This window comes from Cynocephalus volans, chromosome 14 (assembly GCF_027409185.1).
Source record: "Cynocephalus volans isolate mCynVol1 chromosome 14, mCynVol1.pri, whole genome shotgun sequence".
NCBI lineage: Eukaryota > Metazoa > Chordata > Mammalia > Dermoptera > Cynocephalidae > Cynocephalus > Cynocephalus volans.
Window position 1 is genome coordinate 4,381,990 of NC_084473.1, and position 27,023 is coordinate 4,409,012.

Consider the following 27,023-nt stretch of genomic DNA (forward strand, 5'->3'; position numbering starts at 1 on the left):
GTCTGTGACCCAGTCTGTGCACAACTGACTTGCAGGGTCTGGGACTCAGCCCGATGACAGGTTTGCAGGGTCTGTGACCCGGCCAGATGAGAGGTTTGAAGGGTCTGTGACCCAGTCTGTGCACAACTGACTTGCAGGGTCTGGGACCCAGCCCGATGACAGGTTTGCAGGGTCTGTGACCTGGCCAGATGAGAGGTTTGAGGGGTCTGTGACCCAGTCTGCACAATGGGTGTGAGGGGTCTGAGCCCTAGCCTGACAGGTAGTAAATTTCTCCTTCTGCCTCTCTGCACCCCCAGGAAGATATGAGTCCATGTAAGGAACCAGTGTTTTAAAACAATGGAGCAGGCGGGCACCTGTCATGCCCGGGTGGCAGTATGTCCAGTTCTGTCATTGCCTGACCTTTGAATGTCTGAAAACTTGGTTTCGGGTGCCTGGACGAGGGCCTCAGTCGCTCATGCAGTCCCTGCCGGCCTCCTGTTTCTGGAGTGTGACGGAGCCTGCCTTTCTCATTTCTAGGAAGCATGGCTGACACTCCGAAGGAGGGAAAACTAACCAGGTTTGTGAACTTCACCCAGCTGATCGACATGGCATCTGAGTCTGTAGGAGGAAAGGTAAGTGGGCCTCTCCTGGCAAGAACAAGCATTTAATGTGCCCACGCCAAGGGTACAAGTCACCACTGCAGAGAACCTAATTAGAAGGGCAAGAATCAGGCTGAAGGAATGGCCTGCCCAGGGAAGCCCATCATTGCAAAAGACTCCCGAAGAATTCATCTTAGATTGGCGACAATTCTGAGCAAGGGCAGCATTGCCTTAGATTAAGAAAAAACATACATTTTGCACTGTGGAAAGGATTCACTCTCCCCCTGTGTCTTATTATTGTATAAACTGAGGTCCTCAAGCATTAGTGTGATATGAGAATCAACTGGAGAACTTGTTAAACACGGAGTGAGTGGTGCTAGTGTCCTGGCAGGTGTGGGGCGCTCTGCATGGTGCAGAAGGGAAAGGCCCGTGCTGCCCCAGGAGGCTTCCTCTCTACCAGGGAGACAGACGTAAGGTCCAGACAGCGCCGTGACCAAGACGAGGACAGACTGCTGGGGCAGCACATGCACTCAGCCATGGGCAGCCCGGGGGTGGGCTGGGGTGGGGAGGGATTGGGAAAGGCCACCCAGACAAGCAATGCTCAGAGGTGGGGCACAGGGCATTTCAGACAGAGGGTGCCAGCATGGAGAGCAAGGGCTCCCCACACGCTGCAGCTGGGTAACGTTTCTGAAACACAGCAGATGCTCGTGGGGAGAGTGGGGAGGATGAGCCTGGAGAGACTGGAGGGGCCCCGTGCATCCTGCAGGGTTTCTGCTGAGGAGCCACAGAAGGGCCTGCAGCGGGGGAGAGGCCCCGGTGTGTCTGCTCACCTCCGCTTGCTCACCCTGACAAATTCTTAGGGGCAGGTCGACCCCAACACCACAGCGACTTGCCTACACCCTGCCACCCAAGCAGCCGGTGGCTCAGGAGGAGCTGGTCCACTCCTGCCTTCTGCGTTACCTGGGCTGGAACCAGACACAGGGGCAGTATCCCCTCCCGGTGGCAGTGGTCACTGGATCCCAGGTTTGCCAGTGGGACTGAGCCTGATTTGCTCGGGAAAATCCACTTTACCCCTGTTTTTTCGTGTACAATTAGTAGCACCCCACCTCACTCTCAGAAATGTCCTGCACTGGTCGATGAATCACCAGGACAGTCTGCCCTGCCCACGGGGCGGCCTTAGGACAGCTGTTTGGAGAGAGAACACTGAGCCTGCCAAACGGCAGGCGTGACCCAGTGTGGCGTTTTTTGGTCGTTGCTGTTTGTGAGAGAACCCTGAAGCCCAAGTTCTTCGGTTCTTGAAAAGAAGAAGGTGGTTTATTTGCTTTCCAAGTGTAGGTAGTTAGCACGTTTGCATCCAGACAGTAAAGGGGATTAGCAAAGGCTGGGGAGAAAAGACTCGGGAGGAGGCGGCAGCAGCACCTCAGCATGAGAGGTCTGTGGCTAATTGCGTATTGCGTCTTCCCCTGGGTGATTTCACGTTTTCTTTTTACTGTTTCTTGTAATGTTTCATTCGGGAATGGAATGAAATGGTTTTTAATTGATGGTTATTTTATCTTTACTTCTCTCTTTCCTTGTCTAGATTTTATTTTCGACAGATGACTTTTTTGCTCCTGCAGAAAACCTCATAAAGGTATTGTAAACTGGCATTCTGTGATGTGAACTGTTGGTGGAGAATGATCTGTGCAACTGTGTTAATTAAAATCTACCTGTACATGTGGGATGGGAGTCATGGGATGTCGTGAGTTAGCATATTAGAACATTAGAAACGTGCACTTCAGCAGCAACTCACGCTGAAACACCGCAGAGACAGACAGACATGTTGCTTTATGGGGAAAGTACTGAGGTCCTCAAATATTGCTCTTCTGACTAATGTGGATTTCATGATTTGTGTTGGGAAGCAAATTGATACATCTTGAATTTTTCTGGAAAATGTTTACATGCCTAATTACTTGCTTTTTTTCCACTGAAAGTTTGTTAGCTCTGTCCGTGTTGGTCCCTACACACCAGGCCTTCCTCTTACCTGCTGAGTGATAACTGTCCCTACCCCTGGGGCCCATTTTACGTCCCCTTTTCCCTGTTGATGCACATTTAGGTTGATTGCAAACATCCTTGTGCAGGGCTGTGTGCATGTGTGGGTTTACCCCTGGGGCTGGTCTTGGGTTTCTCTCTTTTTTTAAGGACATATTTGTTGTCATAGGGCATGTACCAATTTGGCAACAGTACTGTTATTTCCTGTCACCCGTTAATCAGCGAGTTTCTCCAACTTCCCTCATTGCTTTTCCATCTCAATCCAATCATAGCAGCAGCAACACACCTAAAATGACCGATTTGCTGTCAAAGCTAAGCTAAAAGCAAGAAGTTTGGGGCCTGAGAGGCCTGAGGTTCAGGTACCTCCTCTTCTCCTGCTGTGTTCAGAACAGAGCTTTTCAATTCCTGTTTAGCAACGGGAAGGCTGGAGTGTAGGTTATCTTTAAGAGATGATTTGATTTTATAAAATTCATATAATAATGATAAACATCGGGCACCTACTATGTGCTAGGCATGCCTTGATGCTCACAGTGGCCTCAGGAGGGAGATGGCACTATTGTCATCTGTCTTTGACAGATGAGGGAAACTAAGGCACAGAGGGCAAGTACTTTGTCCTGGGCCTTGCCTAGGGGAGGCTGAGGGGCTACACAGGTTCTGTGTGGGGGCCCTGCTCGTCCAGGACCCTTGGTTAATGTCACATGCAGCAGTCCACACGGGAACCCTGCCTAGGCCGTCCCACTGCTCGTCTGGCCCTTCACCTTTCTCCTCTGTGCCTGTGGGGAGGCTTTCCCTGAGCAGAAACACATGATCCTCTTCTCACTTGACAAAGTAAAAAGGGAAAACATCCCCATGCTTGGCCACCCACCAAGCACAAAACAATTTCTGAGTGCACTACTCGAGAGTCTCTTGCATGTGGTGTTTCAACTTCATAACACTCCTGCAAGGCATTGTCCTTGTTTTTAAGGATGAAGAAACTCTCCCGGTTGTCTGAGGGGGCTCAAAAGGGGGCTAGGTTTCACCCTGGATTCCTGGGACTTCAGAAGCATGTCTTTCCTCTGGTGGGCCTAGAACAGCTCAGAGCATGGGGCTCAGGGGCTTGGCTGAACCCCGAGCACTCGGCTGCTCTTCACGTGACTTTGGCTGAACTACGTGTCTGATAGTCTCTCCTGGGTTGCTTTGGAAATCTCGCCAGCCTCTCTTACTTTGCCGAGCACCCCGGTGGATTGCAGTCAGGAGCTGCAACACTTGTGGGGCCACAGAATTAAGTGGGATGTGGTTTCACCTATGGCTACGAGTGGTCCATTGTATGTCCCAAGGCCCACAGAGAAGTACAGTTTCTTCCTCTGAAGATGATGCAGAAATAGGGAGGCGTCCCCTGATCTGCAGGGGGTTAGCTGTGCATGGAGGTGGTGGGGCAGAGCCTCCCCCCAGTCCCTGCTGGCATTGTCCATGTGTCCCTTGGGTACAAAGGTGATGTGCTGGAAGCCCAGGAGATCCTGTGAATGTTAATGACCAACTTGTACGTCTTTGCTCTAGAGTGACAGCCCAAGCTTTAAAGAACATGAGTACACTGAGTTTGGAAAGTGGATGGATGGATGGGAGACCAGGAGGAGAAGGATTCCAGGTAGTAGGACGATGGCTCTTCTCAGTCAGCACTGCGAAGTACAAAGTGGGGGCTGTGGGAAGGCGGGCCTGTATTTTGGGTCGGTTTTAACATGGGGTTCAGGATACTCTGCAGTCTTGGGCGTCCCTCTCTGAGCATCGGGCTCTGGGACGTCAGGAGGGGTAGTGTGTGCCCCGGCCACTGACACCCACCAGGCAAAGAAGAGGGTGGAGATACTTTTAGGAAAGTGGGAACACCTGCGAGGGCCACGGATGGAAGGAAAGAGCAGGCACCTACTGAGCATGTGCGGACGTTACTTGGGAAGTGCCTTCACCTTTGCTCTCCAGTGGGAGTTCCTATCCCCATTTGATTGCCATGGAAGCAAATCCACTAACTCAGCCTGGGCTGCACAGCTGGCGGGACAAGCTGGGATTGAGCCAGGTCTGTCCTCTCCACTGCCCGCGCTTTCATGTGACCCTGAGATGCCATTTTTATTTGCTGCCCCTCATGTCTCAATCAAAATGTACCTTTTAAGGTTGAAGAAATGCCTGTAAAAGTGAACTAATCTAGGCAATAGGTTGATAGCTGCACCTTGTGCTACTGTCTTAAATATTACAGAAATATTAGATATTTTAAATTTTCTGTATTTCCATAGTACTCAAGGCAGTATTACATTCTACTAAATCTGCACATTTTAAGGTGGGTTTGTGTATTAGTACATTTCTGTTGCCTATAACAGAATACCCAGAACTGGGTAATTTAGAAGAAATAGAATTTATTTCTTACAGTTTTGGAGGCTGGGAAGTCCAAAGTCCAGGGAACACATCTGGTGAGGGCCTCGTTGGTTGTGGCTCTAGAGCAATGCAGGGTGTCACATGGCAAATAGCTGAGCCAGAGAGAGTGAGCTAAGCTTCTCAGTCTCCTTATAAAGGCATCAGAACACATCACTCCACGGATGATCAATCCGTTCACGAGAGCACAGTCCTCACAATCTACTCACCTCTTAGAGGCCCCACCTCTCAATTATTATAATAGGATTTCCCACCCTCTTAACACTGTCACAGTGGGGATTAAGCTTCTAATACTTGAAACTTTGGGGGACGCATTCAAGCCATATCAGTTTGTACCTGGCAGCAAATAACAAAGGACTACATAGTGACATACTGACTTTAAGACTTTGGCGGCTTTGGCAGACACAGGCAGGGCATGCTGGGCAGGGGGATGCCATGGGAGATTCCTAAAGCCTGAGATAAGAGAGAGAATGGTGTGTGCCGGAGAACCAGCCCTGTGCTCAATGCCTACTCAGCTGGGCTGTTTTCCACATCACAGTCATCACATTGAAGCTTTCTGGAGGCAGATATCATCCCCAATTTATGGCTGAAGAAATGAGGCTCAGAGAGTTCAAGTAATTTGCCAAGGACAGTCACAGGCATCGTGGTTGGTCTCTCTAAATCCAAGGCCTGTGCGTTTTCTGGTCTGATGCGAATTGAGCATTCATGTTGGGGAGTGGTGGTCACGTAGCCAGAGTACAGAGATATTAAAGTCATATTAGCTGAGCATTAACCAGCACATGTTTATCTGTGGTGTTTTCCATTACTGGATATTTTGTTTTAGCTCTGTTCAATCACACGCTTCATCCACCACATTAAACCTGACGGGATGTCCTTGTTGTTGACGTTGCACAGGTCACGACTGGTGCATCATCAAGCTGGGGATACAAGGGATTATCCGGGGCTTCGACGTAGACATCTCCTACTTCACAGGAAACTATGCTCCTCAAATGTCAATTCAAGCAGCGAACTTGGATGAAGGTGGCTCAGGAACCACTGCACTCAGAATGAGAGTCGTGGGGCTGTGTGGCTCCTCTGGATCGGCCCCTGACAGTGCACTTTTGATAAGACCCAGACGGGTTCAGCAGCTTGTCTGAGGTCACTGTACTGTGATGGAACTTTAGAACTAGGATTCCCAATAGAGTGCCCTGTGATTTTTGATTTTTAGCTTAGCAGTGCTTTTGGCCCAACATAGCTATGATCATTTCCACACTCCTTAGTGCCCATGTCACTGGAACCTTTGGTGAGCAGGTGGCTGGGGAGGGTGGGAGAGAAGGTTCTAATGTGGGTGATCTGCGTGATGCAGAGCTGGGTCTGGGAACGCTGTGGGGCCGCAGCACCAGCCCTGCTTCCAGCCAGCCCCGTGTGCGTGACGGTGCAGCAGCTGTGGGGTTTTGAAAAGGGTCCCTTTATGCATCTGGGAATGCCGGGCCTTGTGATTGTGCAGATTCTATATCTGAGACCTGTATTTTTATTCCGTTAATTGGCATCATCTGATGTTGACCTTTGAATTCATTTTTTGAGAAATATGTACAGTTATGTGTGTATGTACACATGTATTTAGGGAAGATGAATTATGTCAGCTGGCAAACCAGTTCTGAAAGTGCTGTGTGCACAGTGCTGTCCGGGGCTCTGTGGAAATGAACAGGCCCTGCTCTCCAAAGACAGCTGGGGTACCTGAAAAGCAAACGGTGATACAAGAGATGTTACTTTACAAGCAGGACAAACCTCATGACAAATGAGTAAGCTTATTTTGGCAAGCCACCAGTTGTCCACGATGCTCCTACTCCTGCACAGCCCACGTATCAGCTGGAAGGGTGTCCTGGGAAGGTCGTGTTTATGAAATTGACATTGCGATATTCCAACTTCATTGATCCAACTTTTGAACACTTCGGTGATGCAATAAATTTGTTGAAGTTTGACCTAACTTGGAAATGATATTTACTATTTTGGCAAGCAAATGTAATACCGAATGTATTGCACTATTTTCTGAAATTACTGCAAATATGTTTAATATTGGGGAACTTCAACAAGTGTTTCTATTACTTTGACCATCTGAAATTTTGATGTAAGAATAGATATCTCTGGTGTTATTTGGCAGAATGAAAATTACCATACGACCCACTGATTTAAACCCTAACCTTAATCCTGAATGGTCACTCTGACTTCAGATAAACTACCCGAAATCCCGCAGAGAGGAGTGAGGATGGGAGCTGCAGCCACAGCTGAGGAGTTTGAAGCCATTGCTGAGGTATGCCTGCAAAGAAAGAAGTGGGTCTTGTCACTGGTTATTAGGACGTAAGGTAACCGCTCTGTGCGCCTGGCTATGCTAGGTCACTCTTCGGGACACCCAGCTCTGGCGTACCTTACCTCATTGACTCACCCACTTGACCTTGCAAATGTTTAATTAGTGGTTCATTCAACCCCTGTATGAGGCAGCATCCTGGCCTGTAAGGGGCCAGAGCAGTGCTCCTCCAAGGGCTCGCTGGCCCATTTGCAAACTGCTGCTGACCCCTGCTGAGATATGTACAGAAGTGGATGGTGAGCATTTAAATGCTTTTTACAGCTATTTAATAAAGTAACTTTTCTCTATCATGAATTTAATAAAATAAACAATTAGGGCTTATGTTTTGGTACTTTTTAAAAAAGTTTGTCTAGTAATTTAATTGTCTTGTGCTTTACAAAAGTGTTGATCTGTGACAGGGGAACACATAACAGGAGCATCAACAAACATGTTCTTCAATTTGAGCAACTGATCTAGAGAAAACTGTTGCAAGCTTCAGACCAACCAGTTTCCCCAGATCTCATGCTCCATGGGAATAGCCCCGGCTTTTATTTGAATGCTCCTGTCACCATTCTGGTTTCTTCTAAGAATCCTTAAGGTGAAGATATTGGAGGGGTCTGAGGTCTTGTCCTTCATTCACAAGCCCCCACTATAATCACCCAGTGGCTACTTTCATCAGTGTGAAAAAAACCCAAACAGGCCTTTATTCTGTTTATTATTAAACCTGGACTTGATCATTAGTATTTTAATTAAAGCATTCCATTAGGCATCCATCACTAATTTTTATTCCAAAGTATCTCTACCCCTAAAGCCCCACAGAGACACTAGGATGAGAGAATTTATTGTTCTGAAGAGCCATTGCTAACATTTCTATATTTATTGCTAGCTAAAATCCAACGACTGGAATTACTTGGTTCCCATGACAGAGCTTAAGCCAGAAAGACCTGCTTCCAGCCACAACTATTTTCTTGTCAATTCCCAGCAGAGATGGACTCATGTAAGACTCAACATTTTCCCAGGTAAATCTGACGTCATCTGTCTCCAGTTCTATCACTTGTTTACCTTGTGTTGTCCAGGGTTGAGGAGGTGCATCTGGTGAGGGCCCTCTTCAAGGTGGGAACTCTGCAGAGTCCTGAGGTGGCACTGGGCATCACATGGCAAGAGAGCAAGATTGTGTCCATGTGCTCTCTTCCTCTCTTTATAAAGCCACCGGACTACTTCTTGATAACCTATTAACCCATTAACCCATCAATCCATGAATGGATTAATCATGAATGGATTAATGGATTAATGAGGGCATAGTCCTCATAATTAATGATTAATCATTAATTAATGATTAATTAATGGATTAATCCATTCATGAGGGCATAGTCCTCATGATACAAATACCTAATAAAGGCCCCATCTTTCAAATATCATATTGGGAATTAAGCTTCACCATGAGCTTTGGAGGGGACAAACACTCAAACCATAGCGCTCTATTTTATTTTCATTTTTTTCTATTTGATCTTCAGTTCTAAATTCCTTATCAATCTATCTTCAGGTTTGCTAATTCTTCTGCCAGTTCAAATCTGTTGAGCTTCCCTAGTAAAATTTTTATTCGAGTTATTACACTTTTCAACTTCATAATTTCCATTTGGTTTGCTTTTATAATTTCTAACTCTATATTCTGTATTTTATGAGAAATTGCCATCATACTTTGCTTTTTAGCCATAATTTCCTTTAGTTATTTCAACATACTTATAATGGAAACTTCAAAATCTTAGTTAAATCTGATGTCTGGTCAGTCTTAGTTTCTGTTGCTTGCTTTTATCTGCTGTACGGGTCAGACTTTTCCATTTCTTTGCACATCTTGTAACTGTTTGCTAGAAACTGTACGTTTTAGATAATATATTGCAGCAACTCTGGGCACTGGTTTCCCCCTCTGGTATTTGTTTCATCACTTACTTGCTTAGCTACTGGCTGTGTTCTTTTAGTGAAATCTATTTCCCCCACAGTACGATGTCTCTGATGTTGTTCCTTAGAGGGGCACGGACTTGCACACGCCCACAGTCACCCAGGGATGACAGTTTTGGCAGGGCTCTCTTTGGGAATATTATCTTTCATAGTCTCACTTGCATTGCTAAGCAATTCAGTGTCGTAAAGATAAAACATAAGGTTTTTGTATGAGTCTGTGTGAGAGTTAGCAGTGCTCATTTCTGGCACCAAACACTAATATTTATGGTGAATTTCAATTGCTTTTTGACCTTCTTGGAGTTGTTCATTCAATAAAAAAATGAAAATCGAGCACCTACTGTATGCCAAGACCTGTGCTAGGTGGAGGTGGCACAGAAGTGAACTGTAACTGTCGTGGCGTTTAAGGATTTTATATTCTGGGTTTGGGAGAATATTAGCAGGAACTTAAAAAGTATATTTTCATACTGTGATTAGAGAAATGGAGTAAATAAGCAGGGGGATATGATAAAATTTATCCTGGGGAGTCAGGCAGGACTGGGTGGAAGCAGGGGAGGTGACTTCAGAGGGTGAGAGGGGAAGCCTTTCTGAGGCCGTGACACTTATGCGGGGACCTAAGAATGACAAGTCATTTCCTGGAGAGCTGAGAAAGTTGTTCCAGTTCAAGACAATGTCAAGTGCAAAGGCCCCCAGTCAGCGGGCTTGTTGTATTTGGGAAACAGAAAGCAGGCAGGTGGGGCTGGAGTCAGGCATGAGATGAGGTCGGAGAAGCCTGGGGGGCCCTGTAGTTTATGATACACGAATAGCCTCTTTTTTCCAAATAAGAAATAACTAAGGCACCTTTCCTTTTCAGATGGTGGGATTGCACGTCTCAGAGTGTATGGTACTGGACAAAAGGACTGGATTGCAGCTGACCCCAAAAAGCCTGTAGACCTAGTGGGCATTGCTTTTGGGGGTGTCTGTGTAGGATTTAGTAATGCCCATGTAGGGCACCCAAACAATATAATAGGTAAGATGATGCTCTAGTAGCTGTCTAGTATTTAGGAAGTCTGGGCACCAGCATTAAACACCCCAGTATAGTCAGAATGATTTCAGAGGGAGGAGACATCCCAAGGCATGGGAGTGGATGAGATTAATCTTCTGTGTGTATGATTTGATGTTTCTATGAAAAAAAGTAAGTCAACATTAGTGTATTTTCTCCCTAATTTTGGCCTAAGTAGTTGTGACAAAAGGAAAAGTAAAATTTACTAGCCCTATGGTTGTACGCAAATTTAATGAAACATTAACTGTAATGAAAATGATTTAGGTAGTAATGCTCAGAGGCACCTGATCTCTAATTTAATTACACTAACAAATTCATTCATACATTTAGATACACCATTGAATGATGTTATTTTCTTCAGGAGTTGGCAGGGCAAAGTCCATGGCAGATGGCTGGGAAACCGCAAGAAGGCTGGACAGGCCACCAATCGTGGAAGTAAGAAGTTAAAAACTACTGTAGTTTAAGGTTTTTCTAAAAAATATTTTTAAACTTTCCTCTTCTTTCCCATTTTACATCAAGGAAACTTTTGCTTCTTATAGAAGCTTCCTGAGCATTCTCTAAATGTTTGGTGCTACTCTCCACACTTTCCACATTTCTTACTGTTTTCCTCACAATATCAGGGCAGACACCCATACAGCCAAACACGCTGCTGATCTCCAGCTACTCCAAAGCAGTTTTTGGAATATTCTTCTGTTTCTTCAATAAAGAAACAAAAGGATCTATAATTTAAGGATGCAAAAGTTATGAATAAGGTTGTTAGTAGGTCTGGAGGAGAAAATACCAGGTATCCCGGGATGAGACCACTTGTGGGAACTTGTGACTGATGGGGGACTCCAGAATCTGCTCAGTTGTTTAATTTGGCCAGTAACTGATGTGAGGTAAGGGGAACAAAACAAAACACCCTTCAATTTGCAAACTCCATGGAAAACTTAGTTGGAAATACCCTCTATCCCCTCTTGGGTTGGATTTTACATCACCCAGTGCTTCCGGATGTAAATGAACAAACTCTCTACAAACTAAGGTTTGAAGGCAGATCATGTATTGGTATAGATATGACCAAAAAAAAAAAAAATCTACTTTAAAAGGTCAAAACAGACTAATTAGAGGACCTATGGGCTGGATTAGATAAAGATTCTTTCCTGTATAACATTCTGCATAAATTTATAATTGGCATAGAAAATCATATCAGAAATTGATAAAAATTTGACTTCAGGTCAAGATGGTGGAATAGACGGTCCCTAGCATCACTCTCTCCCACAAATCAACTGATGTAAACTATAAAAACATAACATCAAGTGCATATGGAATGGGGAGACATCCAGCGGGGGAGGCATAAGCTCTACGGAGGCCACATGCCCTGCGGGGCCACTGTCACACAATCCGGCAGATAGGCTTCACCGCTGCCACTCAGCTCCATTCCCAGCCCAGCCCAGTGTGCATAGAGTGGGGAGACGTCCGGCAGGGGAGGCGGATGATCTGCAGAAACCACACACCCTGTGGGGCCGCCACTGCGTGATCCAGCAGGTAGGCTTCACCGCAGGCACCCGGCTCCATTCCCAGCCTGGCCTAGTGCGCTCAGAGCAGGGAGACGTCTGGCAGAGGAGGCGGGAACTCCACAGGTACCATACTGCTGCCATGCGATCCAGCAGCCTGGCCCAATGCGTACAGAGCACAGAGATGTCCAGCAGGGGAGATAGAAGCTCCATAGAGTCCACACACCCTGTGTGTGGGGGGGCCACCACCACGTGATCCAGCAGGAGGTAGGGTTCACAGCCGCCAGCCAGCTCCATCCCAAGCCCGGCCTAGCACGCACAGAGCAGGGAGACATCCTGCAGGGGAAGGGGAAGCTCTGCAGAGACCATATGCTCTGCGGTGCCTCGGCGCATCCCAGCAGCCCAGGCCAGAGCGCACGGAACAGGGAGAAGTCCAGCACGGGAGTTGGAAGCTCAGCAGAGACCACACACCCTGCGGTACCACCCCATGATCCAGCAGCCCGGCAGAGTCCAAGCTGACCAGAGAGGTGGCTCCCTGGAGAAGCCCAAGACCAGAGGCAACCACACACGCAAGGCACTAGTGGCCAATTGAGCAGTCACTGAGGTAGCCATACCAAATTGGCAACCACAGCAACATCTTAGTCAATCAATAGCGTCAAACCTGTGGACTGTGAAACCCCCTGCCACAATGAATAAACATCAAAGAAAAGATACCAGAAATACAAAAAATCAAGAAAGTACACCACTGAAGGATAATAACTCTCAAGTTCTAGATCCTATAGAACAAGAAGCCCTTGAAATGACTGACAAGGAATTTCAAGTGATAATTCTAAGGAAATTGAATGAGATACAAGAAAATTCAGCTAGACATCACAATGAAACGAGGAAAAGTATACAGGACCTGAAAGAGGAAATGTACAAGGAAATCAATGCCCTGAAAACAATGTAGCAGAACTTGTTGAACTGAAGGAGTTATTCAGTGAAATAAAAAACACAACAGAGAGTTTAACCAGCAGGCTTGTCGAAGTTGAAGAGAGAACCTCTGAACTTGAAGATGGGCTGTTTGAAATAACACAAGCAGACAAAAAAAAAAAAAAAAAAAAGAAAAGAAAAAAGAATCAAAGACATTGAAGAAAATCTGAGAGAGATATCAGACAACCTTAAGTGCTCAAATATCCGAGTCATGGGTATTCCAGAAGGGGAGGAAAAAGGAGATCGCATTGAAAACATATTCAACAAAATAGTGGCAGAAAACTTCCCAGGTATAGGAAAAATCACAGATCTTCAAATCCAGGAAGCTCAATGCAACCCAAAAAGGTCTTCTCCAAGACATGTTATAGTCAAATTGGCAAAACTCAAAGACAAAGAGAGAAACTTAAAAGCTGCAAGAGAGAAGCGTCAAATCACCTATAAGGGAGCGCCAATCAGGCTAACATCAGACTTTTCATCACAAACCCTAAAAGCCAGAAAGGAATGGGATGATATATTCAAAATATTAAAAGACAGAGATTGTCAGCCAAGAATACTCTACCCTGCAAGGCTATCCTTCCGAAATGAAGGGCAAATAGTATATTTCTCAGACAAACAAAAACTGCAGGAGTTCACCATGACATGACCACCCTTACAAGAAATTCTCAAGGAGTACTAGCTTTGCTTCCTGAAAAATGACTACCACCACCATAAAAACCCAAGAAAAATCAAAACACACTAGTATAATAAAAATGGCATTCATGAAGAGAAAACAAACAAACAAAAAGGCTATCTACAATCCAAGGAACAAACAAACACAGAAACCAAACAGTAAATCAGAAAGCAAGGAACAAAAGACACCTAAGACAACCAAACAATAATCAATAAAATGCTAGGAATCAATCGACACTTTTCAATAACAACACTTAATGTAAAAGGCTTAAATTCCCCAATCAAAATACACAGACTGGCTGACTGGATTAAAAAGGAGGACCCAAATGTATGCTGCCTTCAAGAGACCCACCTCACCCATAAAGATTCACATAGACTAAGAGGGAAAGGATGGAAAAAGATTTACCATGCAAACAGAAAAGAAAAAAAAGCTGGAGTAGTTATTCTTATATCTGACAAAATAGACTTTAAACTAAAAACCATAAAAAGAGACAATGAGGGACACTACGTAATGATAAAAGGACTGATCCATCAAGAAGACATAACAATCATAAATATGTATGCACCCAATGTTGGAGCAGCCAGATTAATAAAACAAACTCTATTAGACCTAAAGAAGGAAATAGACACTAATACCATAATAGCAGGGGACCTGAACACCCCACTGTCAAGATTAGACAGATCATCTAGGCAAAGAATCAGCAGAGAAACACAAGATCTAAACAATACTCTAGACCAATTGGACTTGGCAGATATCTGCAGAACATTCCATCCAACAATCTCAGAATATTCATTCTGTGATCAGCACATGGATCAATCTCCAGGATAGATCACATATTAGGTCACAAATCAAGTCTCAACAAATTCAAAAAATTGGAATTATCCCATGTATTTTCTTAGACCACAATGGATTAAAATTAGAAATCAAAAACAAATGAAATTCTGTAAACTATACAAACACATGTTAATTAAACAGCATTCTACTTAATGACATACAGGTCCAAGAAGAAATCAAGCAGGAAATCAAAAAATTAATTGAAACTAATGAAAACAATGATACATCATACCAAAACCTGTGGGATACTGCAAAATCAGTATTAAGGGGGAAATTTATTGCATTAAATGCTCACCTCAGAAGAATGGAAAGATGGACAGTGAACAACCTAACACTTCACCTTAAAGAACTAGAAAAACAAGAACAATCCAAACCTAAAGTTAGCAGACGGAAAGAAATCATTAAGATCAGAGCAGAACTTAATGATATTGAAACCCAAAAAACAATACAAAAGATCAATGAATCAAAAACTTGGCTTTTTGAAAAGATAAATAAAATTGACAAACCATTAGCATGGCTAACAAAAAAAAATAAGAGAGAAGATTCAAATAAAAACTAGGAATTAAAAAGGTGATATTACAACTAATTCATCTGAAATACAAGGAATCTTTCTAAACTACTATAAACAAATATATGCCAACAAATTTGACAATCTGTAGGAAATGGATAAATTTCTGGACACACACAAGCTCCCAAAACTGAGCCATGAAGACGTAGAAAATTTGAACAGACCAATAACAATAAAGGAGATTGAAGCTGTTATCAGAAGGCTCCCAACAATGAAAAGCCCAGGACCAGATGGAATCACAGCAGAATTTCACCAAACATTCAAAGAGGAATTGACACTGATTCTTTACAAACTATTCCAAAAGATTGAAACAGACGCAAATCTCCCAAACTCATTCTATGAAGCAAACATCATCCTGATACCAAAACCAGGTAAAGATATAACCAAAAAAGAAAACTACAGGCCGATATCCTTGATGAATATAGATGCAAAAATCCTCAATAAAATACTCGCATACAGAATACAGCAACACATATGTAAAATTATTCACCACGATCAAGTTGGATTCATCCCAGGGATGCAAGGTTGGTTCAACATATGCAAATCAATAAATGTGATACACCATATTAATAAAATGAAACACAAGGACCATATGATCATCTCTATAGATTCTGAAAAAGCATTTGATAAAATTCAACATTCATTCATGACAAAGACCCTCTATAAGTTTGGTGTAGAGGGAAAGTAACTCAACATAATTAAAGCCATATATGATAAACCCACTGCCAATATCATCCTGAATGGGGAAAAGCTGAAATTTTTTCCTTTAAGAACAGGAACTAGACAAGGATGCCCACTCTCACCACTCCTATTCAACATAGTGTTGGAAGTACTAGCCAGAGCAATCAGAGAAGTGAAGGAAGTAAAGGGCATCCAGATTGGAAAAGATGAAGTCAAACTGTCCCTGTTTGCAGATGACATGATCCTATATATCGAACAGCCTAAAACCTCTACAGAAAAACTCTAGGAATTGATAAATGATTTCAGCACAGTAGCAGGATACAAAATCAACACACAAAAATCAGTAGCATTTCTATTCTCCAATAGTGAACATGCAGAACGAGAAATCAAGAAAGCCTGCCCATTTACAATAGCCACCAAAAAAGTAAAATATTTAGGAATTGAGTTAACCAAGGATGTGAAAAATCTCTATAATGAGAACTACAAACCACTGCTGAGAGAAATTAGAGAGGATACAAGAAGATGGAAAGATATCCCATACTCTTGGATTGGAAGAATCAACATAGTGAAAATGTCCATACTACCCAAAGTGATATACAAATTCAATGCAATCCCCATCAAAATTCCAGTGACATTTTTCTCAGAAATGGAAAGAACTATCCAGACATTTATATGGAACAATAAAAGACCACGCATAGCCAAAGCAATGCTGAGCAAAAAAAATAAAGCTGGAGGCATAACACTACCTGAATTTAAAATATACTACAAAGCTATAATAACCAAAACAGTATGGTACTGGCATAAAAACAGACACACTGATCAATGGAATAGAATAGAGAATCCAGAAATCAACCCACACACCTACAGCTATCTGATCTTTGGCAAAAGCACCACACCTATACACTGGGGAAGAGACTGCCTCTTTAGCAAATGGTGCTGAGAGAAATGGATATCAATATGCAGGAGAATGAAACTAGACCCATACCTTTCACCATACACTAAAGTCAACTCAAAATGGATTAAAGAATTAAATATACACCCTGAAACAATAAAACTTCTTAAAGAAAACATAGGAGAAACACTTCAGGAAATAGGACTGGACACAGACTTCATGAATACGACCCCAAAAGCATGGGCAACCAAAGGAAAAATAAACAAATGGGATTATATCAAACTAAAGAGCTTCTGTACAGCAAAAGAAACAATTAACAGAGTTAAAAGACAACCAACAGAGTGGGAGAAAATATTTGCAAGATATCCATCTGACAAAGGATTAATATCCAGAATATACAAGGAACTCAAACAACTTTACAAGAAAAAAACAAGCAACCCAATTAAAAAATGGGCAAAAGAACTAAATAGGCATTTCTCTAAGGAAGATATACAAATGGCCAACAGACAGATGAAAAAATGCTCAACATCACTCAGCATCCGGGAAATGCAAATCAAAACCACACTGAGATACCATCTCACCCCAGTTAGGATGGCTAAAATCCAAAAGACTCTGAACGATAAATGCTGGCGAGGTTGTGGAGAAAAAGGAACTCTCATACATTGTTGGTGGGACTGCAAAATGATGCAGCCTCTATGGAAAATGGTATGGAGGTTCCTCAAACAATTGCAGATAGATCTACCATATGACCCAGCTATCCCACTGCTGGGAATATACCCAGAGGAATGGAAATCATCAAGTCGAAGGTATACCTGTTCCCCAATGTTCATCGCAGCACTCTTTACAATAGCCAAGAGTTGGAACCAGCCCAAATGTCCATCATCAGATGAGTGGATACGGAAAATGTGGTACATCTACACAATGGAATACTACTCAGCTATAAAAACGAATGAAATACTGCCATTTGCAACAACATGGATGGACCTTGAGAGAATTATATTAAGTGAAACGAGTCAGGCACAGAAAGAGAAATACCACATGTTCTCACTTATTGGTGGGAGCTAAAAATTAATATATAAATTCACACACACACACACACACACAAAACCGGGGTGGGGGGGAAGAAGACATAACAACTACAGTTACTTGAAGTTGATACGACAAGCAAACAGAAAGGACATTGGGGGAGAGGCAGGAGGGAGGGAGGTTTCGGTCATGGGCCACAGTAATCAACCACATTGTATATCAACAAAATAAAATTTTTAAAAAAATTATAAAAATTTACTGAGTATCCAATGAACTCATGAGTTGGCATGAGGCATTTAAGCAAAGATAGCAAAGAGGTAATTTACACACAAATTTACACACCAGGCCATGGGAAACTCTCCTTTATAGTAGGAAATGGAAGTATAACATGTCAGTGTTTCTCACTTGCTGGTTTCCAAAATCGGTTTCTTGAACAACTGCAAGTTAGTTTATTATTATTATTATTATTTGCAATTCCAGCATGATGAGACTGGCGTTCTTCTGGGTTCGGGTTGTGAATGGGCAGTTTTCCGACTGGCACACCCTGGAGTCATAACTCAAATTGAAATCGATACAAAATATTTTAAAGGTAAGTGTAAAGCCACAGGGAAGAGTCTTATACTTGGAGTGCTGTCCTACAGATAACGTGGTCCTGTGGGAGGCGACCCAGGACAGGTGGTCTCCAGGTATGGTTTTCCCACTCACAGCTGTGTAATTTTGAGCAAGTTACTTTAACTCTTTGAACTCCAGTGCCCCCTTTATAAAATCCAGAGTTAGACTAGATGACCCCAAAGTCATACGAGATTCTGTGATGCTGTAAGGCTCTTTACTACTGAGGCACCAAATCCAGTTTGGAAAGAGCCTATGAGAAAAATGAGGATGGATGGCATTTTCCTACAGGGCAGCTGTCCTATGTGATTGATTGGGGTGACCATGTCTCCTCCAGGATTGGCTTTTAAGGCAGTGACCTACACATTTTTAAAACTGTGCACTTCTGTTAGTAAGAAAGTATTTGGACAAGCAACCCCGATATTCTATATTTACTTTTTTGTGAAATATATACATGTATCATTACATTAAAGTTCAAAAGAAGTTAAAAAACTTTTATAATTGTTAGCTGACATTTTGTAAGTACTGAATTGGGTATCTCGTGATTGTTTAGTCATCTTTGAGTACATGGTGGCAGTTTATACTCATATTTTGGATGACTGATTTTTAAATGTCTTACGAATCATTAGGACTTTACCAAAGTATTAACTATTATATCAAAGCACAATATATATTTAAGGCCAGGTTCATTATGAATCATAGCAGATGAAAATTAATTATTTCAAGAAATCTGGGTCATTATAACTTATTTTTGGAAGACTGCATTTTAGATCTGATTATCTGGTCATTGTTTTTACTTTTTAACATGGCTGACAAATAGTTCATCCTGAGGGTTAGAAAAAATGTCAGCTCTACTATTTTCTTGTTCATGGATACTTGCATTTTTAGTAGTATCTTTAATCCACAGTTCTCTGCATGAGTGGTTTAAAATCACTTCTTTATTTTTGTGAGGGATAGTTTAGTTAAAACCAGGTAACAACCAGTAAATCCACTCGACCAGGTACCCCAAACATCAATAGGTCATGCGTGTACCACTGTCAGCCCCTCAGGATACCTGTGGACTGAGATGATGACAGCCATGGAGAAGCAGGAGCATGCCAGTATCCACTTATACTGTATCAGCAATATAATAAACTCTATTTATATTCTATCAAATACACACAGCTTATACACACACATACATGTATATAGGCCAGAGAAATAGACATAGTAGCTCTAACATTCTCCTGCATGCTTCGGGTTTCCACACATACTCCAGGAATATGCTCACCCCCCGGAGCCCCCTGTTTTAAGAGGTGAGCCACGACGGGGGCGTATAAGTAAGGAGGACTGTCTTTCGCCAGGGTTTTTGGGGAGCAACTCCTCCTCTGTTGATATTAACATCTTGGAGAACCCCTTTAGAAATTTTCCTCACAAAGAGTGTGGGACACTTCCCCCAAGTTTCTCTAGCTCCATTGGACAGGTGACTCTTGTGAAACTCCAAAGGGAGAAGGGAAACTCAGGACCGTGTACTCCCATCTGGAGACCACTAAGGGATCCTTGTGTGTTTGACTGGTGCCCAGCACGTGCTAACTCAGCCCAGTGTTTCTTCTTTTTATTGTCACATTACAAAATCTGATGCTGTAAGGAAAATAGTTCCTAGCTTCTCGATAATTTCAGACAAGCCACATAATAGTATGCAAGTAATTAAATTTTCAATCTAGGAAGCTTATCAAATGCATTCAACGTTCCAAGTAAGAATGCTATATAAAATAAGAAAACAACAAAAGAGAAAATAAAAAAACCAACCAAACAAACAAAAACCGAGTAAGAATGCTCTACCTTCAAACTCAAACATGCCGGCCCATTAACACATGTCAGGTCATTCCTGATTTCTTTGAAAAACACACACTCATCTGTTTCACAAGGCAATCCGACTCCATCACACACTGGTGAGTTCTTTCTCTGACACACCTCGTACCTTTGTTTTTGCTTAGAAAGAAGAAGGACTCGTTCTTTGCTGGGTTTTTCATCTGATTAAAAAAGCCCGATGTCCCATTACTCAACCACGCTGAGTGTAAATGGCATTCAGAAAGTCACTCTTTATCTTCATCCAATAGGCAGTTCTCCTGACACTTGTAAACTGGATGGCTGTGTCCTGACAACTCAGGAAGAAGAAGATATGATCAACAAAAAGTGGAATCTTGCGGCCCATAGGTGGAAACCGCTGCTCCCCGTCACCAAGGTTTGTGTGCCACAGTGTCTCTTCACCCAGATTTGCTTGTGAAGGGTTAGGGTGCCGTGCCAAACCTTCTGCTCAACTTAACAGAAAAATAAATGAGCTTGTAAAAACCGTATCTGCACACTTGAGTAGAGAGACAGGCTGCACTTCCATCCACTTTTGCATTTCTGATAATCAAATTTTGTTAAAAAATCGTCATGTGCTAAGAATACATAAATGGAAAAATGTTTCTGCATTTTGTTTAACTTTATAGAAAGGGCAACCAGCACACTCACGGCTTTAAGGGTGTGTCCACCTGTAGGGAGGATGTTCTAGAAGTGTCTTCTTTGATCCCAGACGAGGGAAGTTGTCACTGTGGCTCAGGGTGGAGGTGAGGGCTGCTCCTGTACAATGGGTAATGGCCTTGGGAGGCACCATGATGACTCTTCTTTCATTTTCTTATCAGTTTGCCAACTTAATTGTTAAAAACAACAGATATCACAGGGACCTGAGTATTCAGGTCAGTCTTACCGGGGCAGCCTTTCCTTATAGCAGATTTCTATGGTTAGCCAAATTGTTATCGTTGAATAGCATTTAGTTTTGAAGCCTCTTCACTTACGTCCAAGCCACTGGATTGTGCAGGGAGTCGGCCCATGTGGGCCACACACACCCTGTCATGACAAGGACCTCTGCTCTGCCTCTTTTCAGCTCTCTCCCAACCAAAGCCACTCGTTTGACAGCCTAACCCTGGAGCTACAGGATGTCATCACGCACGCGAAGCTCACCATTGCCCCCGACGGGGGTGTGAGCCGCCTCCGGCTCAAGGGCTTCCCCAGCTCCATCTGCCTCCTGTGGCCCCGGGAGAGGCCCATGAAGACGTTCTCGGTGAAAGCCCACTTCCAGGCCAACCTCTAGGCATGTGCAGCTGCACCCTGGAGACCACTGAGTCCTCGTCCCAAGTGTTCTGAACACCTGTCCCTCCTCTGACTTAATAAAGCGGTCACCTCACAAGCTGATCTGTGTTTAATGTTGCTGGGAAGCGTCTGGCAGTGTAAAAATTGGCTGTGGCTGTGAATGGTGGTCTCCTGAGGAATTCCTTTTTTTTTTTTTGAACACTATCACACAATGATTTTATAACATCAGTGTTCTGTGCCTTCTGTGTGTAGATCCTGCAGGTCGCATTACCTACAGTCTTTGAAAGTTTCAGCCCATCCAGACCACTAGAAAGATGTATTTCTAGAATCATTCATTGTCCCAGCTCAAGAGGACTGTCCATCTCTACGCAGAGCAGGGAGTGACCTTCCCAAACGCCCCCCGCCCCAGTCATTCTTCCCCATCGTGAGGTGCCTTCGGGACACTGTGCACCAGCCGCTGCAGGAACAGTTCCTCCCAGGCCCTGAAGGGCTCCCTGCGACCCCTCCTCTGGGGGACACACACAAGTCTCTCTAAGGGGTCCTGGAAGATGTTTGGGCTGAAGTGGCCAAATATTCACTACTGATGAGATGCACCGAGGCTCGGAAAGGTGGAGCAGCTTCCAGCACCGGCCCAATTTTGATGTCAAGAGGACCTGATGCCCTCCCAGCCCCTCCCGGCAACCTCCTTTGCAGAGAAGGGCGGCAGTGGTCGTGGCAGGGGTCATGGCAGGGGTCGTGGCGGGCGTCCCCGCATGCTCAGCACCCTCTCGCCCCCCACCTTTTGCAGGCGCTTTTTCCCCGGTCCGAGCTCTGCTGGCCCCTGTCCCTGCCCTCGGCCGCCCCTGTCCCGGGCGGGCGGTCACCGGTCACTATCGTGGGGCGAGTCAGCACGGGCCGGGGTGGTGGGTTGCTGTGCGTCACTGCCCACGCTGTCCCGGAGGCGAGGCGAGAGAGGAGCGGTCACACCACGCCCGGGGCGCCGCCATGGGCACCCGCGGGTCCTACCCGCTGGCGGACACCACGCGCGCCAAGACCATCCCGGTGCGCTGCAGCGGGGACCCGTTCTTCGTGGGCAGGGAGTTCGTGCTGCCGCGGCGCCGCGTGGCCACCTTCGAGCGCTACCGGAGCAGCTGACAGTGGGTGTGCCAGCTGCCCACGCTGCGGGCCGGTGCCAGGCACGGGGCGGCCAGGCAGGCACGGGGCGGCCAGGCAGGCACGGGACGGCCAGGCAGGCACGGGGCGGTCAGGAGAGGGGCGGCCAGGCACGGGACAGCCAGGCAGGTACGGGGCGGCCAGGCACGGGGCGGTCAGGAGAGGGGCGGCCAGGCACGGGGCAGCCAGGCGTGGGCAGCCAGCCGGGCACGGGGCAGTCAGGTGTGGGCAGCCAGCCGGGCACGGGGCAGTCAGGTGTGGGCAGCCAGCCGGGCACGGGGCAGCCAGGCAGGTACGGGGCGGCCAGGCACGGGACAGCCAGGCAGGCACGGGGCGGCCAGGCAGGCACGGGACAGCCAGGCAGGCACGGGGCGGCCAGGCAGGCACGGGACAGCCAGGCAGGCACGGGGCGGCCAGGCAGGCACGGGACAGCCAGGCAGGCACGGGGCGGCCAGGCAGGCACGGGACAGCCAGGCAGGCACGGGGCGGCCAGGCAGGCACGGGACAGCCAGGCAGGCACGGGGCGGTCAGGAAAGGGGCGGCCAGGCACGGGACAGCCAGGCAGGCACGGGGCGGCCAGGCAGGCACGGGACGGCCAGGCAGGCACGGGGCGGTCAGGAGAGGGGCGGCCAGGCACGGGACAGCCAGGCAGGCACGGGGCGGCCAGGAAAGGGGCGGCCAGGCACGGGACAGCCAGGCGCGGGCAGCCAGCCGGGCACGGGGCAGCCAGCCGGGCACGGGGCAGCCAGGCGAGGAGCAGCCAGGCAGGTACGGGGCAGCCAGCCGGGCACGGGGCAGCCAGGCGAGGGGCAGCCAGGCAGGTACGGAGCAGCCAGGCGAGGGGCAGCCAGGCAGGTACGGGGCAGCCAGGCAGGCACGGGACAGCCAGGCAGGCACGGGACAGCCAGGCAGGCACGGGGCGGCCAGGCAGGCACGGGGCGGCCAGGCAGGCACGGGACAGCCAGGCGTGGGCAGCCAGCCGGGCACGGGGCAGCCAGGCGAGGGGCAGCCAGGCAGGTACGGGGCAGCCAGGCGAGGGGCAGCCAGGCAGGTACGGGGCGGCCAGGCACGGGGCAGCTGGTCACGAGCGCTTCAAGAAGCTCGAGTAAGTGCGCCCGTCCCTCCGTCTGTCCGTCCGTCTGTCCTGCACAGCCCGGGCACGCACGCGCACTGCACAGCGCCAGGTCCCGGGGCTGCCTGCTGTGACCCGAGCCCAGCGAGGGCTTGTCCAGGGCCTCCCACGTGCCAGGCGGTGCACCTGCGACCGGACCGTCAAGAGCCCCTGCCCTCCGGAGTAAACGCTGTCGTGGGGCGGGACAGGCCGTCTACAGTCAACACAACACGATGCTTTAGAGAACGTTAGGAAGAGGATGGGGACAAGGGGGTGGGCGGGCAGCTGTGATTCGAGACACGGTCCTCAGGGAGGCCCCTCAAAACCGTGTTCTCGGTTCCTTCGTTCTCCTGCCTTTTCAAACTCGCCTCTCACTGCAAGTACTGACCTTCTATGGCCTGTGTCTACAATCTCACTACGGAAGCCTGTTCCTGCTGTCATTTCAGCTGGTTCTCTCTCATGGTCTTTTATTTCCTGGTAAGTTTATTTACTTTTTTGGCTGCGAGCTACTGTTTTTCTATAATTTTATGCAAGGAGCTGAGATAAAAGTGAGCTTCTTCAGAGAGGATTTCCATTTTCTTCTTCGAAATGCCAGGAATGCTCCCAAATCCAGGGACACTCTGAATTAAATGAGCACCTTCAATTTCTTTGGAAGAAAGATAGTATGATTTAATGTGAGAGCTGGTTTGTGGCTTCAAATTCTTCATCGCATTTGCAAAGATGCAAATTTAATATCCTACTGTTTTAAAGAAAAATCGTAAGTCGCAGACATCACAGTTGCTAAGAGATAGAGTCTGGATTAATGTCATGACATCTTAGATTGAAATTTGTTACTGCGCTAACCCTGTTACGTATGAGAATTCACTGATAAGAATATATTGCTTTGCAGATATGTGATTTCGTGATTATTTTTTCAGGGTTAGTCGGATGTTACGCACATCCAGAACTTTAGATTTCCTACCAGAATCCTGTATTCAGTGTTGTTTTACAACAAACGAATGTTTCTGCAAAAATTGACCTTAAAATTGTTTTTACTGCATATACAATGGAAAGTATTTCATTTTGCCTCAAAACACTTCCTTGTAAAATCAGGTGTGTTTTATATGTTAACAATCGAGGAAGGAAAGTTGGAAAGCACCTTATGTGGTGCCTGGGACACCCCCAGGGGCCGTTACTGTTTCCTCTTCCTGTGGGTCTAGGCATTTTCTGAGACTCTGTAATGTCTTTAATTTTGTAGGGAGATTCTCATGGTTCATTTAAAATGTTTTGGATGTGTGGCAAAAATATTTAAAAAAAAAAAGACTTTTCCTTCCCAGAGTTTTTAAAGTTTGAGATTACTTTCAGTGACGAAGGAAATGTGATCTGATGATCAGGGAGAGGCCCTGGCAGGGCTCGGTGTGTGTACTTGGTTATTTTGCATTCTCCATGGGCCTTCATTGCTGTGAAATAGATGGGTAATATTTGCATGTGTAGTTCAACACAGAGAGGCATTTGGGTTTCATTTCCTTACTACTTTTTTGGTCAATGGAGTATGAAATCACAATCCAGACTTTGGTGACTAAAGCTCTGAAAAATGTTTTGGTTGGATTTCCACTGGTATCAGTAAGTGAGCACTTGTTGGGAATTTATATTCTGTAATTACTGAGCCATTGAGCAGTTAAAATTAATTTTCCCCGGAAAATAATATTCGAATTGTGCCACCAGCAAATGAACTTTGAAGCGAAGTCTGATGATATATTAAAGACCCTGGAGCTCCTCTCATGATAATGACAGGGACATGGTACATTGAAAAGACAAACACCATAAAATCTATCCAGTATTCAATTGTTATTCAAACTTTCCCTGCATTTTCTGGACTAAATTAATTTGAGGTAAAGAACATGATTTTTTTTTTTTCTATAAAACAAAATGTTGAAGGCTGATAATTACTTTTCGGAAGAATAAATGTCCTATAAAGCCTAGAGCTAATTATTTCTTTGGTAGAGAAAGTCATATTCACAACAAAATCTAAATCAGGGTATTGTATATGTGTGTGCACATGTGCTTGTGTGCATGCATGTGTGTATTTGGGGAAGGAGCCCCAAAGAGTTTGAATTATAATGGGTACATTGTCCTGGTTACCCTAAAAGCTTTTTGTTGAGATACAAATGTGAAAGTGCTACTTAAATCAAACAATCACGGTTCTTCCATGCTCTATCCTTTCCCTCCTGTCTCCCCTGCCACTCATTTGTACCCTGGAAGTGAGTGGACAACGAGAGGAGGTGGAAGGTGTGGGGAGAGGCAGCTGTGGAAGGTTAGAGGAATGCTGATCTTAGAGCCGGAGACATGGGGGGACCTGAATCAGGCTTTTTTTGCCTGAGTAATATTAGCAAATTAAATACCCTCTCTGAGACTCAGTTTCCTCATCAGTGAAGTGGGTTGATTGATACCTACTCCGTAGTACTGTCGTGAGAATCAAACGGATGCAGTACTGTCAATGCCTGGCATTGATCCTAATGATTGGTTGTTTCCTTTCCTTATTCTCTGGAAGTAGTGAGAGGAGAAGTTGCACCATAAGTCTCTGCTTCAAATACCCGCCCCCAGGACACCTGAGAACAGCCTGCAAACACCTCTACACACCTGGTTTAAAGACCCCAGTTCATTGGATCTCTGAGCAAGTATTTGTTTCCTCTTTCTGTCCTATTTATACATTCTTGGGAGTATAACATTGAAACAATAAGTAGTATTTTGTGATTTTTGTAGGATCTTTTTATGCCGTAATTTTTCTACATTTATTTTTACTTTTTGTTTCCATTTAATGATAATCAGTGGTCTCACTTGGGAGATTAATGATCATAAGCAAACATGGAATTTGGAAATTTAGAACTAATTTAAAATATCTATTTGAAAACCTATGACGACTAGAAGAAGCCAGTGAAGAGTTAGTAATATGAGGGCCTGTAAGCAGAGGTGGCGAACTGGAGATCCAAAGGCTGAACTCTCAGCCAGCAGCCATGTGCTGTTCCATTCACACAACTTTCAAAGATTTGAATTGGTTGCAACATTTTATAATTGGAAGAATTCATGGAATGATACGAACTTTTGGTTTCTACTGAAAAGAATAGAGGATTTGATTGTTCAAAAGGATTTGGTTTTAGTTGTCTGCATTTCCACATGAAAACAACGTCCTGGACTGGTGAAGCACCGTCCATCCACATGGGAGGCACGCTCCCAATAACCACAGTCCCCACCACTCCCTAACACCTACCCCCCGGCAAGTGTTATCGTTTGTTTGCCTGGCCCCTGTAGTAGTAATCTGTAGTTTGTGACTCCTGACTCTATATTGGATACTAATTTATTTCTTCCTTCCATTTACCAGCACTTAAGTAAATCCTTCTCTGAGCATCGCTAAAACCATAAAAAAATGGTAACAATCTCAAATACATAATTAAAAAAAAATCAGGTAGAAACCTTAACATAAGGTATAAATCTTAAGGTATTATTTATTACCACTGAAACATTTTGTCTTATTTTTGAGGAATATGGAAGGCTTTCCAAAAGTCCCCAAGGGTCAAAAATTGTATTAGTGGGATGCATAAGATTT

The 27,023-nt window shown here is 45.2% G+C and overlaps 1 protein-coding gene across 1 annotated transcript; it reads left to right on the forward strand.

The window, feature by feature from the left end:
• Positions 1-521: 521 nt before the first annotated feature.
• Positions 522-21,178, forward strand: ALLC (allantoicase). Its single transcript, XM_063078971.1, has 11 exons — positions 522-611; positions 2,158-2,208; positions 4,143-4,230; positions 5,895-6,020; positions 7,211-7,290; positions 8,210-8,342; positions 10,130-10,285; positions 10,680-10,753; positions 17,935-18,047; positions 20,167-20,287; positions 20,972-21,178. Exons 1-11 carry the CDS (start codon positions 522-524, stop codon positions 21,176-21,178), a joined length of 1,239 nt encoding a protein of 412 aa, XP_062935041.1.
• The last annotated feature ends 5,845 nt before the right edge of the window (positions 21,179-27,023 follow it).